Genomic DNA, 20,649 nt, shown 5'->3' with positions numbered 1-20,649 from the left:
GATAAATGTCTTTCTAGTTATATTGTGAGTATTCTAGTTATCTTGTATTGCAAAACATATATGAGCTCCTTCTGATGCAAAAATAAAAATTAATGAGGATTTAGCTTATCCTACATGTACATACGTGTTCGTTTGGCATGATTTATTTTGTCAACGTATTTTATTATTCAGTATATTCTTGTTACTATTTATAGGTCCTACTGTACTTTTTGGTATTATCCATGAGTCCCACCATACTATTTCAGCTAACTTTTACCTTTATCTACAGTACTTTTAACAAAAAAATTTCAGTTTCAATAAAATAAGCGGATCCTAAACAAACCCTACATGTACACAACATGGTCTATCTTCTTTTCTATGTTATATATTTGTTCTTGTACACAATTTGATTATTTGTTTTAATTTAAAAAACTCATATTTGGGGTGTTAGAAGCTAATTATATTAGAATTTTATTCTATGCAAACTAAAATAAATTCAAATCTTTTTCTCTTTTTATTATTTATTTACTCAAACAATGTAAGTGCTCAAACTAGTTTAAAATGTACTTGTTTTTATGGGTTAATTCAAAACTAAATTGTTACTTCGGTTATTTTAACTTGTAAAGTCTTTTGTCATCGAATAAGAAATCTAGAGTTTCGCTTACGTAAAAACCTTATTAGTTTCTTGACCTAATGATAAAGAGTGCTCATCATAGAGAGAACGGAATAAGTTGAAATTTTATAATATATATATATATATATATGAGCTATATTTGCTAGTTTTGAAATGTGATTGGTTAGGACTTAAGTACATTTGGAACGGAGAGAGATGAGAGTACCTCCTCCCTCCATCCAAACATAGAAGCATCCAATCTGGTTCATAACTTTGGTTTTCTCTTTGTGGTGTATTACTTAATTTTGTATGACAAAATTGTAACTATAGCTGTTGGTAGTGGATTTAAAAACCATGAATCGCAATAAGGATTCCAACTAGAATGGAGTTCGAACTTCGAACTCCCAAGAGTCCACCAATTAGGAAGACGTAACAATAGAGTGGCCTTCTACTTAGGCCAGAGACAAACTAGTGGGATTGGTTGGAGACACTCCAAAAATCAAATAAAAAAAGGAATTTAGAGATGAAGTCTTAAGAGAAAAGTTGTGGAGGAACAGCAGATAAAAATGCATACATTTTCCTTTGAAAATTCAATAGTTGGGAGAAGGATATTTGACTTTGAACGTATCTATTGGAAATACTAAGAAGTGTCAATTAAGTTACGAAACTCTTAAGAATACATACATTTTTTACAAGTCTTAAGTGATATTTATAGCTTTTGTTGGTGGTGGCATAAAGTCAAGAAGATAGCTTGACAATATACTATCTCCTCAAGCTGGCTAAAGGAACATGATATTAGAACGTTTTTTCCTAATCTTAAGGGTTTAATTTAGTGATTCTTAAGACCTTATGATATCTATGAGATTCTAAGTTTCAAATCTCTTACCAGCATCCTAAGGCCACTCCTAAGAAATTCTTTATTGTAATAACTCGGTGTGTGTAGGACAGGAGGGACTGCATACATCTAAAAGAATGGTCAAATACTTTAAGATGTGGAAAGTAATAAATGCAAACGGGGGTTATGATCTTAGCGGAGTTTGGTCCACCAACCTCCAAGCAGGCTTCTTTGATCCAATTCTATTTCGTAGCCTTGCCCCAGACTTGAAAACTCAACCGCTCTCGGTCATAGGGTCGCCTGGGTGACATAGTCTTGGGCCAAACCTAGTTGTGCTGAAAATGAGCCCCTCGGGCCCGTCTGTACAGGGCTTAAGCATTAATCTGGACCTATGGAGCTTACCCCTCCCCTCTAGTACGTCCTTTGTCTCAGTCGTCATACCAAGATACTTAATGAAATTGGATATGTATCAATTTTCATTGGACTTTGAATTTCATATATGCATGCACGTTGCTACGTGGGATGAAAATGACTGGCTGCTTACCAAGAACGAATGTGTTGAGGTATGAAGTGCTCCACTTTGCTTTCTGGATACGTTATATATTAATGATCGTTGGACAATATTTGTACTAAACTACATCTACATGCAATGACCTGTCGTTTCCCTTGATAGCCACGGTGACCTCCATTACATGGTTTTCCAACTTTTTACGAAGAGAGTAATTAAGGACATTCAACTTGTTAGGATTGGAAGGTTGAGATTTGAAAAGTACGCCAAAGCTTTGGCATACCTTCCTAATTGCCAGCTGGTGCTATTGCAGCTGACTAGATATTGATATTTTTGGGTCTAGTACAAATCCTTGATTTGGTGAAAGTTGGCTGTATTAATGTAATCAATCATGGAACTGTTATTTTAATGCATGCATCTGATTGACAATTTGCTCAACCATAATATATAAAAGAGAATTCTTTTTTTTTTTTTTGGGGTTTTTTTTGGGGGGGGGGGGGGGGGGGTGGGGGGGTGTGGGGGGTGTGGAATTTATATATAAAACCGACTACATGAACTCTTTATCCACAGAAAAATTCCAATCCCATCCCACAAACCTATTTTCGAAATGGAGCACCAAATGTGTCATTTAAAGGAACTTAGCAGGGATATCTTGGCGGATATCTTTGTTAGAATTGATGGTTCAACCCTGGCTTCTGCTGCCTGTGCTTGTTGTGAACTCCATGATGTTGCTCGAGACCAAAGCTTATGGAGACAGTTATGTCAGGCCACATGGCCATCCACTGCACTTGAAGAAGCCCAACATGTTATTTCATCTTCTCCCATTGGTGGTTTTGACAAGTTCTATGCCAACTCTTATCCCCTAATATTACATGCCAAAGGTACCAAACCTATGCCCTTCAAATGTCCAGAACTAAAAACCCATGTTTCCCCTTCTGAACTAGCATCGCTGGTAGATGTCTACTACAGGAAAGAGTGTGTTCTATCTAAAGTATTAGATGGCATACTTGAAGCTATGAATTTTAGCCATGCCAAAGATAGTGAATACAATTGGAACATGAACTCTAACGACCGTTGGAGATGGTACTCAAATTGCCCATTTAAACAAGAGCTGTTGAGCCTTGATTATGACGAATTCACAGGCTTTTACAATGAACTCAGCTATGCCAACAACGAAAACGACAATCACTGCCATGGCCATGATGAAGGAAGAGGCTTTCCATCCACATCAGGGGTTGATGATGAAAATTTGAGACATGATTACAGCATGGAGCTGATGGAGAGCCTCAGGTTAAGCTGGGTGCTGCTCGACAAGAAAAACGGCAGAAGTGTTAATCTCTCAAGCTGGAAGCCATTGTTAGTACAGAAAACCTGGCCATTTCATGGGGTTTATTTGATTCACTTTGGAAGCATTGTAGCAGTAGAGGAGAGCTTGCTGCCTCACAAGTTGTCCAAGTGCATAATAATTGTTAGATGCAAGATGACAGAAGGTGAAGGGGGTCCAAAATGGATGGAAATCAGCGTGCAAATGGAGGACTTGACAGGGGCAAGTGTTAGTGGAAGTAAGGGTTTGATGGTCCTGAATCATGCTCTAAACTGCTTGCAGAGTTCAAATCACCTTGAAGTTGAACAGGGTTTTCATCAGTATGAGAAGAAAAGGAGAGAGATGATGAAGAAAAAACAATTCAGAGAAACATTAATTGACAGTTTTTGTTTAACAATTGAGATTACCGTCTTAGTTGTTTTTTGTAACTATTTTTTTATTTTCTAACATTTCTCTTCCAAAGCCAATGCAATCTTATCAGCTCAAAACATTTGTAAAACATCCAAGCTGCACAACAGTTCTATATGGTTCAAGCATTTAAATCTTTAGATAGCAGCAGCAAAATGCTGAGAGTTACAAAGTTTGCATTGAAAAAAAAAAAAAAAAAAAATCAAGTACATTAATCAGTACTTAACGTGAAGAAATTTGTCCCCATGATAAAAATCAGAATTGAGATAGCAGTACCACACATAATGTCTACCGTCTATCTGTAGTTTCTTTGAAATGAAGCAACTCTGACGTTCTTCAAGAAATCCTCCACTCCAAAATTTTAATGTGGGGAGCTAAATAGAGTACTGGTAATAATACCAGTGGCCTCAATGTAGCGATCCACACACCTAGAGATGCAACTACTCTCACTCCCGCTCATGCTAGACCCTGGTTTTGTAATACACTTGTCAAAGCACTTTGTGCTTATTGTCTGCATGAAAAAAGAAAAAATAATCCAAAAATGTCAAAGAAAGTAAAATCTAAACTGCAAAAAGAAATTAAGCTAGAAGCTATTCTCTAGTAAGAAATGTCCACAAGCATTTCTCAAATAAGATTTTAAGCTAGAAATTTGAGATGCAGTCAATAAATTAAACGTAATTAGTTAGCAAAGTCCAAAGTAGTTTTTAATCTCTAGCAAGAGATGTCAATTCTTATGTCTTAAATAAGAATTTAGGATAGTAATGTGTGACACAGTCAATAAGGTAAACCTAATTAGGTTGCAAAGTAAAAAATAGTTATTAAGGCTGCGTTTGTTTTGGGTGAAATTCATTTCCGGAAATGGTTTTCGAAGTTTTCGGGTGTTTGGTTGCGCTGGAAAATGCAATTTTCCGGAAATCATTTTCAGTTGACTCACGGTCAAGGGTGAAAATGATTTCCGGACTCATTTTCACTTCAAATGAGTTCCGGAAAATGGAGAGAAAGAGAGAGCATGAAGACAGAGAGAGGGAAAGAGAGAAAGAGAGCACCGCCGTCGCCGAAGAACTGCGCCTCGCCGAAGAACCGCGCCTCGCACCGCACCGCCTTCGCACCGCGCCTCGACGAAGAACCGCTCCTCGCACTGCGCCGCCTTCGCACCGCGCCTCGCCGAAGAACCGCTCCTCGCACCGCACCGCACCTCGCCGTGAACCCAGCGCTCGATCTCGATCCCCGAAGAACCTAGCGTGCGCCTCACCATCGATCGTCGATCGTCGTCGCCGCGCCTCTTCCTCTTCCTCGATCTCTCAGCTCTTTTTTTTTTATTTTTTTATTTTTTTTTATGAACTGATTATTGTTGTTGTTATTGTTGTTGTTGTTGTTGTTGTTGTTGCGTTTGCCGGAATTTGTTGTTGTTGTTGTTGTGGCCGGAATTTACTGCCGGAATTTGTTGTAGGAAAATAGCATTTTCCTAATTGAACCAAACACATGAAAATATTTTCCACCCCAATTTTCATAATACAACCAAACACTTAAAAATATTTTCCTTTTCCGGAAAATAGCATTTCCGAAAAATATGTATTTTCCGGAAAATATTTTACACGAAACAAACACAGCCTAAATATCAAATGAAGTTTGCAATACTTTATATATTTTGAAGTATATATTTGGTACCCATGAGAGGTTGGGTCCTGGTGCCATGGCAAGTGCCTTCCATAAAAAGTGAAGGGTTGCAGGTTCAGGTTCAGGTTCAGGTTTGAGAATCAACCTCTCACTTGGGGGTGGGGGGTGTCAAGTTTACTAACTAAAAACCTCCTATAAACCCCGCAAAAAGTAGAAGCTTTGTCCAATGGGAACAACCCTGTAAATTAGGTACCCACACCCTCCATAGCAGCTAAGGCTTCTATAATATAGGAAATAAAATTCATCTAATCGAGGCAACATTATAAGATCAATTTGCTAAACCCACATAATCGAAATTGGCCATCCTGTGCACATAAATATGGATGAAATTTTTTTAACGTACAGCTAACATCAGCTAACCTATCAAGTAAAATGGTTGAAATTATACAGTAATTCCCTATGGCATAAATGGCTAAACATAACAAACACTAGGATTTTTTTTTTAATCTTTTTTAATTTGTAAGTTACACTATTACACACGCACCCCGTGGATCTTGAACCACAATCTCACTCTCCACCAAGCACTTATAAGGGGAGAAGGTGCCAATTGAGCTTGAGCTCATCAACAATAAATACTAGGAATTAAAAGCTATGAGCAAAGAATTAAAACTGTAAATGCTTATATTGAGAACCTCAATAACCCCAAATCACCAAGCTATTGGAAGATAAAATAATTTCTTTCATATAAATCCATTAGGACTATGAAAATAATGTTGCAGAGTTTACACACGCAATTTAGTGGGCTCAACTTCAAATACAACCTTGCCTTGAAGACTGTCTTGTAGCCCATTTGTATCAATAAACAAATATTTTCTTTACATGTTCCAAAGACAAAATCTTAAAAAGGATTTTGGAAATGGCTAAAGGAATGTCTTCCCAAGAAGAAACTTTCATACATGCCAACTTATTTCATGATCGTTCACTTAAAATAAGTATCATCTTTCCTGTCAAAAGGGAAATACACTTATTGCATCATTGGAAAGAACTTAATTTTGAAGCTAATTATAAGCTTTTCTTACATTCATCAACTCAATAGCTTATGAAGTTCAATATGGGCACATAGCATCTGAGTGACGAATGTCAAAGTCTATTCATTTCATCATGTCTTGAGATTCATTTATCGAACCAATATAATCTAAGGTAACTCTTCTAGCACTAGCACCTAAGAATTTGCAGTAGACGAGGCTTTAATTGACAAAAAAAAAAAAAAAAAGCTTCAATTTTTACCCAAAAATGTACAAGAATAAAACAATTAACAAATACCCAGAAGCCAGAGAAGGCGTAAGGCTTTACCCATCAGACTAAAAAAGAAGAAGAAGATGAAAAGATAGCATCTTGAAGGATTGATAATGAAAAAAGAAGGGGGTTTTAGTTTAGTTTACCTCCATGAACTGCTCAATATAAGCCTGAGCTAATTGGGCCTTGAGCTGGTTCTTCAACTGTTCGGATTGGAATTGAGAGTTGGATCCGCTTGACGGCGATGATGAAAACGAATCCATTGCTCTTCTCTCTCTCTCTCTCTGTGTCTCTCTCTCAGCCACGCACTGCCACTACTAAACCCTAGACGGAGCAAAAACCTAGCTTAAGTATGTTCCTATGCGTAAGTACTTGACTTAAACCCCAACTCTGTCAAAAAAAAAAAAAAACACATAAAAGCCCAAACGCACCTCGCTACAAACAGCACAACGTTACTAACTTTGCTCGGTGCTGGGCCTGGTTGGTCCAACTTGTTCTGGCCCAACTGCTTGAACTACAATAGATCTTTGTGTTTATTAGGTTTAGGTTTGGGCCTAATCATAGTAGGGAATTTTAGGCTGAAATGGGCCCAATTGGTTGGGTTTTGGGTGAACATCATTTTTTTATTGGGTCTTTCAGTTTCCTAACCCGTATTTATTAAGTGGATATGGGCTGCACTTACTGGGAGAATTTTTTTTTTTGGATGTGAAAAAGGGAAAAAATGGTTATGTGTTTTTTATGGGCATAAAAATTGATTCCTTCAAGCGGTGGGTTTAACCTGGTCGTTAGAATCATAGAATTGATTTTAAACATTTTTTTTTAAAAAATTATCAAATAACTAGTTCAAAACTAGACCAAATATATTTCCATTGTTAAATAATTTAATTCACCATTTCTTCTAGTTTAAGTTTTCGGAAAAATTGAATTGATAATTTTTAATTTAGTTAATTAATTGCATATTCCTTCTGAAAACAAGTTTTAAAATTTAGGTTTTTTATATGAAAACTTCCATAAAAACTAGTTTTAAATTGACACATATTCTCATAAAATTGGTTCAATTAAATTTTTTTTTTTAAAAAAACCAAATTAATTTTGAACTGGCTTTCTTTTTGGTTCAAGTGATATAAAGCTAAATTAGTTTTATGATTTCCAAGCACCACTAGACTTTTCTTTTTTTCCAAGCACCCGTAGACTTTTTTTACAATAGGATGCATGCTAGGAACATTAACGTATTTTTTACGTGTAAAACATGGGTCCATGTGCGTACATTTGACACAATATATAGAGAATGGAACCAAGACATATTTACATGGCATCAAAAGGATGGCCATAATTCTCGAAAGTTATCTTTTGCTGTGTATGTCTCTGAATTTTAGTGTAAAGATTTCAGAGATGGCACAATCCAAGAATCGGATACCTATGTTGCTACAAATCTTAAGTACAGATACAATGCATGTTAATGGTTGAATTATTTGCCAATTGCCAGCTATATAAAGATGAATTTGGTTAGCTTAAACTTGTAATAGGTCATCTTGTCCTATAAGGCTCTAGTTTGGCTGGCTAGTTTTAAAACAATTGCCTTTTTTTTCCCAATCCAACAGTGTGAGGAAAAAATTTAAGGATGTTCAAGGGCTACCCTTAAAAAAAAAAGAGCATTATCTCATTCAATCTTGTGACTTTTGGTATGGGACAGAGTGACTTGTTCAAGTTTTGCATCACATTATATAAAGTTACAGATATTAGGGTACCTAGTCTCACTTATCATGTTTTGCATTATATATGTAGGTTCTTGCTTCTTCTTTTTGGCTTCATCATGAAGCGGTTAACTATCTACGAGTCTCGAAAACTAGTAATAAATGCAATTATTTATGGGCCCAAATTACATTATTAACACAAGAGGTGCTCTGTGCTCATACTGGAGCCCCTAATTACTACTAAACACCTATTGCTCGCCCTTAACACTACCAATGCCCACACAACGCCAGCCCAATTTAAAAATTGTCTAGGTCTAGAGCCCCCTGTATTGTATTGTTTATCCCTACTAAGTCACTTTCCTTCTCCCCATTGAAGATTAATGTCATGATTATTCAAGTTGGAGAAAATGAATTGAGTTACAACTATATATTTGTACAGTCACACCCGGCACAAAGTGGAAACTAGTCAATAACTAGTAACCTTTTTTCTTTGGATTAGTGTATTACTCGAAGACACCGACACAATATTAATAGAGCAAAACTTAAGTACAGTATTTAAGTGCTGTTTCTGAGGTTCCTCTTTTAAAATTTTGCTATGTGAATTTTTTCTCATAGGATAAAAGTGTAATTTTTAGTTAAATAGCCACATGGCAGAATCATAAGAGGAGAATCTAATGAACAACACTTAAGGTATTGTACCTAAGTTTTGTTCAGATTAATATTATCTCATATATTGGATATATTTATCATCTTTTTCATATTATGGATAGTTGTGTAGGATTTAGACTCTTATTCCTACGCAACCAAGTTACTAAACACACAAGATTCTCGAAAAACAAATTACTCGTTTGGTAAGAGATTTATAGTAATGTTGTTATTATTTTGTGAAAATACATGTAAGTGAAAAAATGTAAAGAAATATGTGTAATATTGTTTAAATATTAAAAACTGTTGTTTAAACAACAACACCCCAAAGTTACTAACAAAAAAAAAAATTCGAAAACTGTTTAGGGATTTGGGGCTTCGGAAATCTGTTAGGGCCTAGAAAAAGTTGTCGAAATCAGGCCTGTTGCAATCCCTATACTAAGGTACCCACACACAGGAGGAGACAACAGAAGTGTAAGACAAGATAGCCGCCAACTGGAAGAGGGTAGGATGTGCTTGGTGGTCCAATAGAGTTTTGAGGGGTTGTGGTCCTGTGCCTCTACAGTCTACAACAACATGCACCTAAGCCAAGATCAAATGTCCCATAAATCTTACTTTCTTATCTTTCTTTGATTGTTTTTTCATTATTTCATTTTTTTTCCTTCCAAAATTTTGTTGGAACCAGGAGTTATTGACTAATTATATGTTGATAAACTTGAACATATATATACATTGGACTTATATTTTCTACTTCTTCCTCATCCTTTTCTCTCTCTTGAGCTTTCATTTCATTTGTTTCTTGCATTATTCACATCTGTGGTGTTTTTTCAACTGTTATAGTCTTGATTTTTCATTTCTTTTCAGTACTCCATGTACACAGTCCCATGCTCAACAAAGTGGGTAGAATTTTAATTAGAGAGGGTGAAAGAAAGAGGTCCCTAACTCCTAAAAGCTTCGTGAATACAGGGAAGGCAACTCCACAGCCAATCGAGATTTTGACCTAAACTGAGTGATGATATATATATATTTAATTTCAAACTAACCCATTTCATTGTTTAAATTAAATATCATAACATCTTAAGCTATATGTATTACCATATGGCATTTTGTATATTGTTAGATAAAAAAATAAAAATAAACTCTCTCTAACAATATACAAAATGGACTCTCTCTACTTCAAATGAAAAGGGAATGATCTTGTACCTCAATTTCACTCATTTCAACCTATACCATCAAGGATTGTCTTATTTCTTACCACTTAATTTGTATATTATCCACATGTCGCGCGTAGCTACCAAAAGGAAGAATTAAAATTAAGGATAAAAGAGAATATGACCCTATAGCCACTGAGCCCCATCTAAAACGACCCTATTAATTACCACGCAACCCCAACCTTCTTTTTAAAGTGGGGAAAAGGAGAATAGGGGATAAGTACTGGTAAGCTGCAAGAGGCTAGACATGGAATCCTACTAAAACCCTATATATGCAAATGCAATGTCAATGAGCTTAGACAGGGGTCCAGCAATTACTCCAATAGGTGAGACATCATAGTCCACTTCTCCCATCCCTCTCCACGTCTTACTTAATCCATCCACGTATGCTTAGCTTCTTCTTTTTGGTTTTATTAGGCCGGATTCTAATTAAATTTTTTATCTGACGTTAAAATACTATACAACACTTACTCGTTCTTTTCCCCCTTAATGTGAGTATCCAAAACTCTTCTAATTAAGCTTAATGAAACTCTCTTAGCTGGTTTATTTCTGTTGTAGTATATAACGAGTGAGTAGATTCTCAAGCTGGAAACTCAATTTTCTCTTAAATTAGTGAAACCCATTTCAGTCCAAAGGGGAATTGGCGTAAGCCCTAACTAAAATATATAGAATATTACTACTCAATTCATTTTTAATTAAATAAGTACAAGTTTTTGTTAAAGTATAGAAATGGTGAGGATTATGATAATCCACCTCTCAAAGTGGGAAGATCCCTTGTTGAAGTAATGAAGAAGAAGACTGAAAAGAATGTTGAAGTAACGAAGAAGAAGACTGAAAAGAAGCAGATTGAAGAGGAAGCATAAAACGACTGCGTAGTGATTAAACTAAACGCAGCGTTTTATTTAAAAGGAGATGCACCAAACGCACCGTTTCACTTAAGTGATGGCGTCATCAGGAATATAATGAAACGGTGCGCTTTGCCTTGCTCCAGGTTTTAGCTTCAGTTGTGGACCAAATTCAGTTAGTTAGCATTAACAGAATTCCTAATTTTAAGGGAATTAGTTTCCAGATAGTTGGGTCTGTTAAACTTAAACTCTTAGGCAAACTCAGATTGTATATAAATAGATCAGTAAGCACGGATGGATTATTATGCAGAAAATATAGAAATTGAATACAAAAATCTTCTTCTTCATTCTCTCTCTCTTTTCATTCTGTTTCTATCTTACTTTCTTGTTCATTCCCTCAATTTCTAGGGCTTTCATTTCTCGGTGACTTTTGATTTTTTGTTGTTTCAATTGGTGATAATAGTTAGAACTCAGATTACTTGTTCTTGAGTTTTTCTACATGGTATCAGAGCAAGCAACTGCTGCTGCTACTCAATCTTCAACCATGGCTGCCTCAAGCTCAACAATGGCTTCGTCTTCATCAACTTCCACAATGTCATCCAATCTGGTAAATCAACCTCTTCTGCTTCTCTCTAATATGTCCAATATGATGACAGTGAAGTTAGAAAATACAAACTACATTGTATGGAAACATCAGATTTCCATGGTTCTTGAAACATATTCCTTGTATGAGTTGCTCGAAGAGCCTCAACTTGTTCCTGAGAAGTTTCTCAAGGATTTGTCTGGATCATACACTGCAGTTGTGAATCCAGATTTCTTGATTTGGAAATCAAAGGAAAAATCATTACTTACTTTTATAAGCTCAACTTTGTCTCCATCTGTGCTTGCCATCACTGTTGGATGTGCAACTGCCATAGAAGTCTGGAAGATATTGGAAAATAGGTTTTCTTCAGCCTCAAGGTCTCACATTATGAACCTTAAGGGTGAACTGCATAATTTGAAGAAAGGAAGTGAGTCTGTGGATGTGTATCTGCAGAAAATTAAAGTTGTAAGAGACAAATTATTGGCTGTTGGAGTTATTGTGGATGATGAGGAAGTGCTTCATATTGCAATTAAGGGACTCCCAAAGGAATTCAATGCATTTAGATCAGCAATAAGAACCAGGAGTACTCAACTTGGTTTTGATGAGCTCTCAACTCTGTTAAGTGCAGAAGAAGAGTCCCTTAATGATGGATTAGAGGTTAAAGACTCTATCTTTGCTATGGCTGCATCAGCTAATCAGAAGTCAAATGGTAACACTTACAATCACAACCAAAACAGAGGTAGAGGCCAAGGGAATTTTAATAATAGAGGAGGAAGAGGTGGTAGATCAAATGGTCAATTTTCTCAGTTTAATCATTTCAACCACTTCTAGCAAGGTCAATCAGTTTTTGGTGGTCCTAGGTCAGAAAGACCTATATGCCAAATTTGTGGAAAGGCTGGGCATTTAGCTGTTGATTGTTACCACAGAATGGACTATGCCTATCAAGGCAAGCATCCACCTGCAAAGCTTGCAACAATGGCCACAGCCTCCAATGCTTGCTTCAATCAGGACCAACCCTGGCTTGCTGACAGTGGGGCAACTGATCATGTCATAGCTAGCCTAAATCAGCTTAGCTTCCCAAAGCCATACACCACTCAGGATCAACTTACTGTTGGTAATGGACAAAACCTACTTATTACTCATACGGGTAAAGTTCTCATTCCATTTTCTTCCTCTAATATTCAACTCAATAATGTTCTTAGAGTACCCTCAATTGCTTCTAACCTTGCCTCTGTCCATAAACTTTGTCATGACAACCACTGTTGGTGCTACTTTGATGAGAATATTATTTCCATTCAGGCCTTGGATACAGGGAAAATTCTCTACCAGGGCAAGAGTGAAGGTGGAGTTTACCCCATCCATCCTCATCATGCTTCTCAGCTTACTCCATTCCATAGAGTCTGTAATAATGCTTCTAGGAATTCTGTTTTTAATAAAACACTTTGGCATATGAGACTTGGTCATCCTATTGATCAAGCTCTCAATTGTTTGTTTCCAAATGCTAAATCTGTTCAGAATAAGGTCAGTCTTGTAACTCCTACTTGTGCTCATTGTTTGTATGGTAAAATGCACAATATTCCTTTTCCAAACTCTCAATTTAAAGCTTCTGCTCCTTTTGAACTTGTGCATTCTGACTTGTGGGGTCCTGCTCCTACTCCCTTTGTCAATGGTTTTAAGTATTACATTTTATTTGTTGATCACTACTCCAGATTTAGCTGGATTTACCTTCTCAAATCCAAATCTGAAGCCTTTGATAAGTTTACTCAGTTCAATGCTATGGTTGCCACTCAATTTTCCTTGAAAATTAAAACCTTTAGATCTGATGGAGGAGGTGAATTCACTTCCAATGAATTTAAATCTTATTTGGCAACTCATGGTATTTCACATCATATTTCTTGTCCTCATACTCCTCAGCAAAATGGAGTTGTTGAGAGGAAACATAGACACATCATAGAAACTGTCATTACTCTTCTGTCTCAGTGTTCTTTGGACTACTCTTTTTGGTCATTTGCAGCTCAAACTGCTGTTACACTGATTAATTTGCTTCCTACCTCTGTGCTTTCTTGGAACTCTCCTTGGTTTACTCTTCACTCTTCCTTTCCTGACCTTACTCTTCTCAGACTCTTTGGATGTGCTTGTTATCCAAACTTGAGACCTTACACAGCCCACAAACTTGAACCTAGAACTAAGGAGTGCATCTTCATTGGCTATCCTGCTCAATCTAAGGGTTACCTTTGTTTTGATCCTCTTACAAATAGGGTGTACACTTCTAGACATGTGGTCTTTGATGAATCAAAATTTCCTGCTGCATTACCTGTTCAGTCTGTGTCCACACCTTCTTTTCCTCCTATAGTTCCTACTTGGTTGTCCAATCAATTGTATCTTCACTCTACCAATCAGTCATCCTTGCTAGGTCCATTTCCTTATCACAACCCCAATCTGTCACATTCCAACTCTAGCACTTCAACATCTACTCCCTCCCTTACTCCTCTTTCTTCTCCACACTCTTCTTCCCAACCTTCATTACCTGCTACTGACCCTGGCCCAGCAACTATATCTTTCCCTATTCCCACTATCCCTGCCTCTATTTCTTTACCTCTCTCTCACCATGACTTAATTCCACCTGATCCTTTATCTCATCCTACCATCAATTCCCATCCTATGCAAACTAGATCCAAGAATGGCATTACCAAATCTAATCCCAAACTTTGCTATAAGACTGCCATTGACTATACCTATACTGAACCCCCTTCCTATAAGATTGCATCTAAGTATCCTAAGTGGTGTGAGGCAATGGCTGCTGAGTTTCAGGCTCTTCAGAAATAGCAGACCTGGTCTCTTGTTCCTGCTCCTCCACATGTTAACTTGGTTGGCTGCAAATGGGTGTTTAAACTTAAATTGAACAGTGATGGTTCCATCTCTAGATACAAGGCCAGACTTGTAGCTAAAGGATTCCATCAACAGGCTGGTGTGGACTTTCATGAAACCTTCAGTCCAGTGGTTAAGCCTGCCACAGTGAGATTAGTTTTGGCTATTGCTGTGAGTTGCAAATGGGAGTTGAGACAACTAGATGTGTCTATTGCATTCCTTCATGGATTTCTCAAAGAGGAGGTGTATATGCATCAACCTCCTGGGTATGTGGATCTGGTTCATCCTGATTATGTATGCAAACTTCACAAGTCTCTCTATGGCCTCAAACAAGCACCCCGGGCCTGGTTTGAAAGATTTGCTTTTCACTTGCTTCATCTTGGTTTCTCTGCCTCCATGGCTGACAGCTCTTTATTTGTGTTTTGCTCAGCTCACACCATCATTTATCTCTTGTTATATGTGGATGACATAATAGTTACTGGGAATGATTCCACCCAAATTCACAATTTGATTGCAGCTCTGGGTCATGTTTTTGATCTCAAGGATCTAGGGCCTCTCAACTATTTCTTAGGTATACAAATCAATAAATCTACTTATGGTCTCACTCTGACACAGAGTAAATATGCTTCTGATGTGATTCATCGATTTCATATGGAGAGTTCCAAGCCAACCAAGACTCCCTCCTGTCCTTCTACTCGTTTAGTGCCTCTGGATGGTGTTCTTCTTTCTGATCCAACTCAGTACAGGAGCATGGTTGGTGCTCTTCAATATCTAACCTTCACTTATCTAGATATTGCCTTCAGTGTTCATCAACTGTGCCAATTCATGAGTCAACCTACCACTACTCACCTTGAAGCTGCTAAACGGGTCCTTCGATATATCAGAGGTACTCTTCATTATGGGCTTTCTTTTACCCCAGGTCCTTTAACCCTGTCTGCATTCTCAGACGCAGACTGGGCTGGGGACCCTACAGATAGAAGGTCTACAACAGGCTTGCTAGTATTCCTTGGCCCCAATCTCATTTCTTGGTCTGCTAAGAAACAGAGCACTGTGTCTTGTTCCTCCACAGAAGCAGAATACCGTGCCTTAGCAACCACCGCAGCTGAATTGGCTTGGCTTCGAATCTTGTTTAAAGAACTTCACATTTTTCTTCCTCACATTCCTGTCATTTGGTGTGATAATGTCTCAGCTATAGCTCTCTCTGCCAATCCCGTTTTTCATTCTCGCACCAAACATCTGGAAGTTGATTACCACTATACTCGTGAGAAGGTTCTTCGAAAGCAATTGCAGATTGGTTTTGTTTCTGGCCGTGACAATTTTGCAAACATATTTACCAAGTCCCTTCCTGCTCCTTCGTTTCTCTTTCATCGGTCCAAACTTCTGGTTGATTCTTCCCCCATCAGTTTGAGGGGGGATGTTGAAGTAATGAAGAAGAAGACTGAAAAGAATGTTGAAGTAACGAAGAAGAAGACTGAAAAGAAGCAGATTGAAGAGGAAGCATAAAACGACTGCGTAGTGATTAAACTAAACGCAGCGTTTCATTTAAAAGGAGATGCACCAAACGCACCGTTTCACTTAAGTGATGGCTTCATCAGGAATATAATGAAACGGTGCGCTTTGCCTTGCTCCAGGTTTTAGCTTCAGTTGTGGACCAAATTCAGTTAGTTAGCATTAACAGAATTCCTAATTTTAAGGGAATTAGTTTCCAGATAGTTGGGTCTATTAAACTTAAACTCTTAGGCAAACTCATATTGTATATAAATAGACCAGTAAGCACGGATGGATTATTATGCAGAAAATATAGAAATTGAATACAAAAATCTTCTTCTTCATTCTCTCTCTCTTTTCATTCTGTTTCTATCTTACTTTCTTGTTCATTCCCTCAATTTCTAGGGCTTTCATTTCTCAGTGACTTTTGATTCTTTGTTGTTTCAATTGGTGATAATTGTTAGAACTCAGATTACTTGTTCTTGAGTTTTTCTACATCCCTGAGTATATCCAGGGTGGACTACAGATAAAGAAAGTTGGAAACAATGAACTATTCTAGTATTGTATAGTACCATGGCTTAAGAAGTCATATATTCCTCCAGCCTAAGAAGATATGGACGTTAAGCAGTCAAACAATCACGCTACAGCTAGATCACTTGCTAATTTTCCTATAATATTTGCCACTTGTTTAATGAAATAATAATTAGTATTTTCTATTTCTCTACGTCAAACAGAAGGAAAAAATAACGTGAAAATCGCAAAGACTATTTAAAATATATATGGCATGGAGTTACAGTCACGCCATTGAGTATATGGGCATTATTAATTTCACCGTTTTAATTCAACACTATGAACCTAACCCCCCAACCTAGATTATATATAATTAAATGCCTAATGATGTCTAACAACTGTAACTATAGATGTAAAGTAATTAAGGGGATTTGACCCTCTAAATTAAACCTCACAAATGGGATGGATGCCGTTAGGTCATAAACTCGCTAATCAGAATTAGAGATGACAATTTTGTCCCGTCCTGCTTAACTCACCCCTCCTTGCTTCGCCTTACATAGGTTTTTCCTGCCTTGCAAAAGTGGTGGGGCAGGTATGGAGTAAGATTTTAGCCCCATACCACGAGGCAGGGCAAGGATGAGTGTAGACTTTTTAGACTCACCCCGCCCTGCCCTTCCTCGTTCCTGCTCAGCCCCTTGTTGCTAAGGATTATAATTGTAAATTTTTCATATCTTAAAACCCTACTTTTTTTTTTTAATTAATAACCCTACTATTTAAACAAACATATCAATATTAACTTATCTTATTCTACCCAATGTGATTTTCTGCATTTATTTTGTTATGTGTTATACTATGAGATTTTATGTGTGTGTGTGTGAGATTGTCTTGTTAAACACTTGAATATATTATTCAATTTTTTTTTAAAAAAAATTGATTTAATTTGATGGGATAAATTTAGTTGTAATTTCAAGTATATTTTTATTAATGAATATAGATTTCATTAAAAAAATTGTACTAGTTGCAGGGCAAATGAACAAAAAATAGAGTCTTACGAGGTGGAGTGGGGCTTTGTGAGGCCCCAAGGGGCAGAGATGGAGTGAGAAAGTTTTTCTCATTATGCAAGACGAGGTAGGAATAGGACAAGACAAACAATGCGGGGCAGGGACGAAGACTCCATCCTTCGGCCCCGCCTCCCCCCATTGCCATCCTTAATCAGAATCACATTACCAATCTTTTTTCTCTAGTCCTTAATGGTGATTTGTGTGATCATGTTTGAGGTGTAATCAATGCTGAATGAATTACTTACAACAACATTACTCAGCTTTTGGAGTTTTTGACCTTATTTTGTCCGAATATAAATAAATAAATTCTTTTTTTTTTCCTTTTCTTTAAAAGTTTTATAACTCAATTAATTCTTTTTGATATTTTAAACAAAGACATTCAAGGTTTTAATTTTCCTTCTCCTGGCAGCATGTTTTTGGATAGAGGGTGAGGAGAAGGAAGTAAATAAAAGGAGAGGAAATAGAGTAGTTTATTAAACTTGTTTGGATTTTGGGTATTTTATTAAAAAGCGTGGGAAAGGGATTGAGAGAATTTGGAGGGAGTATCTTAAAAAAGAAACAATGACAATTAATTGTCCTTAGAAAAGATAATACTAGAATTAAAAATGGAATGTGATGAAAGTGAATTGGAAGAAATAAGATCCACTCCATTTCATCAATTTCACTTGAAATGGAGAAGTACATTTCATGGTTGAAATTAATTTGAATCATGCAATTGATCTATTTTAAATAGAGAGAATTCTAATACAAAATAATGGGAGTTTATTTCAAAGTTAAGATTTTATTTTCTGAATTTAACAATATAAAAGGTGCCATGTGGTAATGGATATACTTTTAGATTTGGATAACTATCCATAAAAAAATTACATTATTTATATGTTTCATTAGTCAATACAACCATAGAGTTATCTTTTTGGAAGGACATTTAAATTCAATATAATTATATATTTTAATTAATTGTAAAATCTAATATACTACACTAATTAGTGAACTGTGCTTAAGTTTTATTTTTGTTGAATAGCTATATAAAAAAAAAAAAATCCTTCTGCTATGTGCAAGTTTATTATTAATTTATTTAGCTAAGAAATTTAAACCAAAGGTCATCTTTTGTGATTAATTAGTTACCCTTGATTTTATGGGTTTCTTTCAAATGTTTACCAAAGAAAATTGAAAAGGAAAGATGACCCCTGGAAATGAATGAGAGATTTATTAAAGGAGTGGGGGGACAAAGAGAAAGGCATAGCAAGGCTTTTAGTGTCTCCATAGGGGGAAGATGACTATTAAAGACATGTGATTTTTAAATATAAATAAATAAATAAAAGGCTTGATGGTATAAGATGGGAAACGTGGATTTCCTTTATGGGACCCTTTTTTTTTTCTGTATATATATATATATATATATATATTATTTGTTTTATTTGGCATGGAGCAAATTTTATGTGTACCGAAGAATCCCTTTATCACATATACTGGCTGCCAGAGAGTTGGCATAATTAATAACTTCCTCCATTCTATTTGCCTAGCTACGGCCTGTGTCCCACAGTTACACACTGCCCTCCTTTTTTTTTTTTTTTCCTTAGAGGGAGACTTAGGGGTTGTTTGGTTTTTTGAAAACAAAAACTCATCACTCATTACTCCTTACTCAATTTTTGTTACTTATCACTCATTACTTATCACTCATCACTCAATTTTCGTCACTCATCACTTATCACTCATCACTCAATTTTCGTCACTCATTACTCATTACTCATCACTCATCACTTAAAATACTCCAATTTCCTATACCCACCCATTTGGCACATTTTTTCAGTTCACATCACTCAAATATTTCAATCTTTTTGTGGGATCCATACCTGACTCCTCACTTAGATATTTCCAATACCCAAACACAGTTCTCTCTTCCTCTCCGCCCATCGATTCTCTTCCTCTCTTATTAGCTCCAAAAAAAATCAAAGCTCAAAAAATTAAAGCAAAGAGCAAAGCTTTGGCGTGTGGATGTGCGAGGCCTGTGAACAAGCTCTGGTGTCCGTCATGTGCAAGGTTGACGTGGTGGCGCTTTGCGTCACGTGCAACTTCGATATCGACTCGGCCAACCCACTTGCCCGCCGCCACAAGCACATTTTGGTGGAGACTTTCTTTGACTCCGCTGAGTCGGTCATCAAATCGGGTGCTCTGCTCACCGATTTCCTCATGGTCCCGATCGATCACAACAAGTCACCAGAGGCCAGTTGGATGAAGCTAGGTTATGGGGAAAGGGTTATGGGGAAGAGAGGAAGTGGGTTTTGGTGGGGTTTGGGAGAAGTAGAGGCGGCGAGGGAAAGGATGGCAGCCACAGAGGATGAGGGACTCGGCTACGGAGTTAGACCCATGGTGAAACCCATTTCTCCTTTTTCTTACATCTACAATGTTGTTTTGTATCTGTACTTAGATTTTGGTTTTGCTTTTAAGCTTCACTGTTTGTTGACTTAATTTAGTAAAAAGTGAGTTTTTGTTTTGTAGCCATTGGATTGGAATGATTGGTGGCAATGGAATTTTTGTGGCCGTGTGGATGAACATGTTTGTGTGTTAGTGTGTATGATCTAACTCATGTGTTAATGGGTTTGATTTTCTAGATTTGAGAAATCGGTACCATGTGGTTTTTTTTTTGATAAAGTATATTTGGTGTTTCTGTGGAGAAGAAAAGAAAGAAAAAGAATGAAGAGAAGAAAAAAAATGATCGTTGGAGTGAGTCTTTAAAGAAGAAAGAAAGAAAGAAAGAAAAAGGTACGCCTGGTGTTACTTTGCACTGACAGTAGGTCCCATGTATGTGAGTTTAGTTACAAAAATGCCATGAAAACTGAGTTTGGGAAATTGAAAACACCTAAAATGTGTTTTCAGTTTCCATAACTCATCACCAAAAAATCAGAGAATTGAGTGATGGAAACAAAAACTGGAAACAATGCCAAACACACTTCTCAACCGTGGGTCCTACTATTTTTGAGTTATGGGTGATGGAAACAGAGTTATGAGTGATGGAAATACAAAAATCAAACAGCCCCTTAGTATTTCATTTTAATAATATATTATTGTGAAAGATTAAAAAAAGAAAAGAAAAGCATCTACTATCTAATGAGAGCATACAACAAGAAATATGGGTCATGCTAACGAGTGCCCTTAGGCACTAA

General features: G+C 36.7%; 2 protein-coding genes across 2 annotated transcripts; one reads left to right on the top strand and one right to left on the bottom strand.

The window, feature by feature from the left end:
* The first annotated feature begins 2,457 nt into the window (after positions 1–2,457).
* LOC112039330 (probable F-box protein At2g36090) lies at positions 2,458–3,795 on the top strand. Its single transcript, XM_024072202.2, has one exon. It carries the CDS (start codon positions 2,543–2,545, stop codon positions 3,704–3,706), a length of 1,164 nt encoding a protein of 387 aa, XP_023927970.1. The 5' UTR covers positions 2,458–2,542; the 3' UTR covers positions 3,707–3,795.
* LOC112039331 (mitochondrial import inner membrane translocase subunit Tim13) lies at positions 3,778–6,943 on the bottom strand. The gene is made up of 2 exons (XM_024072203.2): positions 6,727–6,943; positions 3,778–4,178 (listed from the first exon to the last, which is right to left on the bottom strand). The coding sequence occupies exons 1-2, from the start codon at positions 6,841–6,843 to the stop codon at positions 4,029–4,031; spliced, it is 267 nt and encodes an 88-aa protein (XP_023927971.1). The 5' UTR covers positions 6,844–6,943; the 3' UTR covers positions 3,778–4,028.
* Between the last annotated feature and the right edge of the window lie 13,706 nt (positions 6,944–20,649).

The sequence above is a fragment of the Quercus suber genome, unplaced genomic scaffold, assembly GCF_002906115.3.
Source record: "Quercus suber isolate HL8 unplaced genomic scaffold, Cork oak 2.0 scaffold_366, whole genome shotgun sequence".
In the NCBI taxonomy this organism is placed as follows: domain Eukaryota; kingdom Viridiplantae; phylum Streptophyta; class Magnoliopsida; order Fagales; family Fagaceae; genus Quercus; species Quercus suber.
This window is presented reverse-complemented; position numbering and strand designations above follow the sequence as displayed.

Bases quoted from the DNA above. Each gene is read 5' to 3' on its own strand.
- LOC112039330 (XM_024072202.2), top strand. From the start codon at position 2,543: ATGGAGCACCAAATGTGTCATTTAAAGGAACTTAGCAGGGATATCTTG.
- LOC112039331 (XM_024072203.2), bottom strand. From the start codon at position 6,843: ATGGATTCGTTTTCATCATCGCCGTCAAGCGGATCCAACTCTCAATTC. The intron at 4,179-6,726 runs GTAAACTAAACT...TTTTTCATGCAG, and splicing joins ATATTGAGCAGTTCATGGAG to ACAATAAGCACAAAGTGCTT.